Below are 5040 nucleotides of genomic sequence, written 5' to 3' on the forward strand. Positions count from 1 at the left end.
AAACTATTTATTTCTTTCCAATATTTCTTTCTAAGGGAAGAGCACCAATTACCTCATATTGAGACATTTATGTATAAGTATCCACGCTTTGTGAATAATCATTGAGACATTCCTACATAAACATTAGCACTTGTTGAACAACCATTGGAATATTTGTGCATAAGTATTGATACTTTTTGAACGACTACATTGAAACATTTGTACTTGAGTAGGTAGGTATTAGACAATAGTCTGAACTTTGAAATTATCACTTTTTGACGATCCTATAATAGATATAACAAAGTAAGAACAATAACTATAAACAACAATTAATTGACATACTAGTCTAAAAAATTCAATATAATTCGATATACTTTCCCTTCTAAGATCTATTATATCCCTTATTTGTTCCATTTTTTTCCCCATTTACGGAAATTTTCCCCCTTTTGGTGTTTTGCTTCCTCCGATTTGATATCACACTCTTCAGCTTTATAAAAATTAAGTTGGGAACGGATGGGCAGGGCTGGATATGGATGGGCGGCCGCAGCAGGATCATGTGCTGCATTTGCTGCAGTATTTGCGAAGGCCGCTGCCATTTCATCTCAGGTAATTTTTAAATCATCAATCTTCAATGCTTTGCCCATTTTTTCTTCTATTTATAGTATTGGCCGAGCTCTGTGATCAATCGGCATAACCTGATTAATGCATATGAAAAATTTGTCGAGATTTGTGTTTTATGAAACTCAGATCTTTGATTTGTGCCCTAGAATAGATTTTTTCGGGTATAAACTGTACAAGTAAACCCTTGATGCGGGTGGGATGTGAATAGTAGCATCTGGATTTTTGTCTCGTGGAAATAGGCAAAATTAATGTTAAAACCCTTTGTTAAAGCAGATCGATTGGAGATTGCAGTTGTTGGGATATGTTGGGGTGATTTTACTGAATGTGGCAATGTGGAGCTGCTATGTCAACAGTCTAAAGGCTTTAACTTCACTGCAAGCGACAGTTATCAACTTCTCTACTAATTTTTTGGTCTCTGGATTGACAGGATGCTTTTTCTTTAAGGAATACTTGCATTTACAGGTTTTTATTTAAGTCCATTAAATCAACATTTGTTCTGTGTATTTGTTATTATAGAATTTGCAAAGTATAGGGTAATATTGATAACTAGAGAGTTGTTATCATTTATGTTCTAAATTTTTTAGAAGAATTTGTATTAATTTTTTTTTTTTTTTTTTGAATGTTTTGAAATTAAAAGAGGGGTAAAAAGTACTTAGTAAAGACAGCGATATAGATCCTTGTTACCTTAATATATGAGACATATCAAAGGGCAGTTGGCCCTTATCTACTATAGTTCAATCCTGCATTTGATTTGAAGTTCATTTGATCAAGCAATCCACAACATCATCTTATTGCCTAGGGTTATGTGTAATACTAGCAAAGTCTAAGGAGCTGCACAACTGGAGAATCTGTTTGATAATTAAAGTTAAGTACTAACTAATATCCCCAAGCTTTTGCCTAGTTAACAAAGTCACTACCACTTGAGAATCAGACTCACAAATAATCCTGTGCCAACCAAGAGCACAACATTGCTCAACGACATACAAAATGGCAAGAACCTCCATTAAATTATTCGTGTGAAAGTCCTTATAAACAAAAAAAACTGAACAGCACCATATATAATCCTAAACAATAACATAATACAGAAAGATGATAGTATACACATCAAACTACAGAATTGAATCTTGATAGCTATATTTCAATTTGACTTGTTGTAGAAAATATCTCCTACTTATCAATTGATGAGCATAAAGGGCTTTCTAATGGATGCTTCATAAGGTACAACACTTACTAAAGGTTTTGCAAATGAGATTGCAAGCAAAGTGAGCTTAATCTTGGAGCGAATTTCATGGTTAAGTGTGCCTGAGTTGGAGTAGTACTGGGATGAGTAATGTCCTAATGCTTCACCTTTGTGAATATCAACTAAATGCAATGAATGCAAAGTGTTCCATTCATTCTCATGAGAGACGGGTACTTGTGAACCACTATTCATGAAACATGGGTCACTGAGTTTGACTCAAAAACTCCTAATGACAATATCACAATTTGACTTGCTGTGGAAAATGTCTCCTACTAATCAATTGATGAGCTTAAGAATATTTCTAATGAATGGCTCATATGGTACAAAACTAGCTTAAGGTTTAAGGTTGCAAGTAAAGTGGACTTAACCTAAGAGGAAACTTCGTGGTTAAGGGCTCTTGAGCTGGAGTAATACTGGAATGAGTGACCTCCTGGAAAGTCCCGATGCTTCACTTCTGTGAGCATCACCTAGATGCAATAATTATTAAGTGTTCCATTTGTTCTCATGAGAAATGGTTTCTCGTGAACTACTACTAATGAAGCATGAATCAATGAGTTCGACTATAAACTACATAGTTAAATTCTAATAGCAATTTCACAACTTGACTTTCTGTAAAAAATATCTCCTACTTATCAGATAATATACAATATTTCTTGAGGAGCCTTTAGATTAAATTATGCAACACAACAAAAAAAATCTTATAATTACAATTCTTCAATACAATAATTAATCTTTCTTACTTCATCCTTAAATTATGTAGATATAAATAAGCTCATCAAAACTGTTTTATTATCACGTTATAGAAAAACCCCAAAGTAACATCCAAAATTACGAAGTCTTACCCATAAGAACTAATAATCATGAAATATATACAATACTAATCCAACAATTTTTATAGAAAACAATTAACACATTAACTCAACTCTTCATCATTAAATATATAAATATCCATATTGAAAACAATTTTACCTGTTGCATTTCCGGGCAAAAGATATGGATATATGCTTTAAAATAGATGGACCTACAGAAATTGAAACACTTACCTTCTCAGCACAAACTTTCAAATAAGTCTTTCATTATAAAAGATTAGTTTAGATAACTTCTTTCTCATCAAAGTAAATATATTGGAAACATGTATTGATTTTTTTTTTCTTTCAGTGGTTTGCAGGCGCTTTTTTAATTATTCTGGGGACTTTTATCCTAAGCAAATCCAGCATCAAGCCAGAGATTGTTTCTGATGCTGCAAAGAGTAAAGTGAATTGAATTTGCCCTTTTATAAATGTTTGGCATCTGAAGAGACATGGCAACATTTAAGTGTTTTCATTTCAAACACATGAACACTGATACAGATCTCAATTAAAATCAGTGCAACATTCTCCATTGTAATGGCTGAATTGAAAACTTCAGTGAATTAAAGCAGACCAGACAAACTTTGGAAACTTGTGAAAATTATGAAAAGCAAAACCACATTTTCAAAGTTGCAGATTGTAAAATGTTAATATACTTTCAACAAGGAGACTACCATTTGAGAATGTACTGTATGCTAAATGTTCATCTTTGTTCAGCCTGACTGGAATGCTCAAGAATTGCAAGGATATTGGAAAAAAGTGATTGTAAGGGAGTTATATTTTTTTATTGAAATATGTTACATGTATATCATCGCCATAACTGCAAACAATGACACTGCCAGATTGTGTATTTTTTATAGAATATATGGATAATTTTTTTAGTTCCATTAAATTAAAAAAAGTATTAAAAATTTACAATATATATTAAAAAAGTTTCTAAAGTTAGAGTTAGGAATTGGTGAGGTTAAAAATGGGAAACTTCATCTCAGATGGAATTTGAATCTTGATGACAAGAACAACACAATGACTAAAACATCACAATATGTCAATGTTAACAAGAGAATCTTACACTTACATCTCATTATTTATTTGCACTTTTTTGCTAACAAAATGGAAACAAACATAGAACATTAATGTACACTCACATTATCCCCAAACCTGCTAGACCAAAAACTAGATTTAGAAACAAAAAAAACATCACAGGAAAACCTATTTACACTATATTTAAAAATTAGTTACTAAATAAATCTAGAGTTTCTATGAAAGAGTTGTATAGATAGGTTTGAAAAAAATGCTTGTATTAAGTGGTATCAAATTTAATATCAAAAAAATTATATCAAGCTAGCTTATAAGAATATTATTTTATTAATAAAGATTGTGTGTCTTTTTTTGAATGGTAAGTTTAATAATAAAAATGATATGTATGCATTGAAGAAGATTTTTTGAATTCTATTTCACCAATCACATTTTAAAATTGAGAGAAATATTTTAGAGAAAAATAAGATTGTTTATATCTTACATATGATAACAATTGAAATAAAATCCATCATCATCTATCCAATATGTCGCAAAGCTTGAAGTTTTCTTTTGATTCTTGAATCCTATTGTTTGAAAGTGTAAATTATATCCCATCTCCCATTTTCAACTACCAAGTGACACAATGTTGATCATGTCGTTGCTTGTAGTGTTTATTAGTTTGTGGGAAGGTCATATTTACCTATCATTGAATGTGTCAATTGTAGGAAATATTATCATTGATGTCAAACCTGCATTTATTGGAGATTGTTGCCAAAGATATCGTCATTGATATCTAAAGAGTATGGATGAGATCATTGAATATATTGTCATTGATGTCAAAGCCCAATTCGTTGATATCAAGAAGGAAATACTCTTTGACACAATGATCTTAACAATGAAAAGTAGAGAAGCAACTTACGCTTGAATTAAAGGTGGTTAGCGAATGGTCATACCTTTATAAAAGGTTGTCTCCATTCAATGGAGTGCCTCCTTGCATGAATAGGCACAAGGAGGCTATAAAGGTAAAGCAAAATTGTAGAGGGAATATAGAAACGTAATAAGAGATTGGTGTGTAGAAAACTATGACATCATTCAAACATATTGATTAATGAAGAGGTGTGATTAGCATATGAAATGATGATTTATAATTTTTAAAGGTGAAAGGAGATGTCTCTAGATGGAATGTTCTCTTTTAGGAATATATGAAGAGAGCATTGAGTGGGGTGATAGTATGAGTTGTGTGCATAAAAAATGAATATATCATATTGATTTGAAGATAAACAAAAACATTGTAAAAAATTAATCAACATGAATTGTTAACGAAAGGTAACGTTC

At 31.5% G+C, this 5040-nt stretch overlaps 1 protein-coding gene across 2 annotated transcripts; it reads left to right on the forward strand.

Annotated features, from left to right (window-relative positions):
- Window positions 1-299: 299 nt before the first annotated feature.
- On the forward strand, window positions 300-3494 carry LOC149566651 (cell growth defect protein). 2 transcript variants are annotated; one of them, XM_089819954.1, is made up of 3 exons: window positions 300-585; window positions 874-1062; window positions 2999-3494. In XM_089819954.1, exons 1-3 carry the CDS (start codon window positions 493-495, stop codon window positions 3101-3103), a joined length of 387 nt encoding a protein of 128 aa, XP_089676080.1. In that variant the 5' UTR covers window positions 300-492; the 3' UTR covers window positions 3104-3494. The 2 variants fall into 2 exon arrangements, with proteins under 2 accessions (XP_089676080.1, XP_089676081.1); XM_089819955.1 differs by having other exon boundaries at window positions 375-585; window positions 874-1011.
- The last annotated feature ends 1546 nt before the right edge of the window (window positions 3495-5040 follow it).

Source organism: Cupressus sempervirens, chromosome 3 (genome assembly GCF_028749045.1).
Source record: "Cupressus sempervirens isolate cs-2001-9-10 chromosome 3, ASM2874904v1, whole genome shotgun sequence".
In the NCBI taxonomy this organism is placed as follows: Eukaryota; Viridiplantae; Streptophyta; class Pinopsida; order Cupressales; family Cupressaceae; genus Cupressus; species Cupressus sempervirens.

Excerpts from the sequence above, each read along its gene's own strand:
- LOC149566651 (XM_089819954.1), top strand. The coding sequence starts at position 493 with ATGGGCAGGGCTGGATATGGATGGGCGGCCGCAGCAGGATCATGTGCT. Across the intron at positions 586-873 it reads CCGCTGCCATTTCATCTCAG|ATCGATTGGAGATTGCAGTT; the intron begins GTAATTTTTAAA and ends TTGTTAAAGCAG. Across the intron at positions 1,063-2,998 it reads AGGAATACTTGCATTTACAG|TGGTTTGCAGGCGCTTTTTT; the intron begins GTTTTTATTTAA and ends TTTTTCTTTCAG.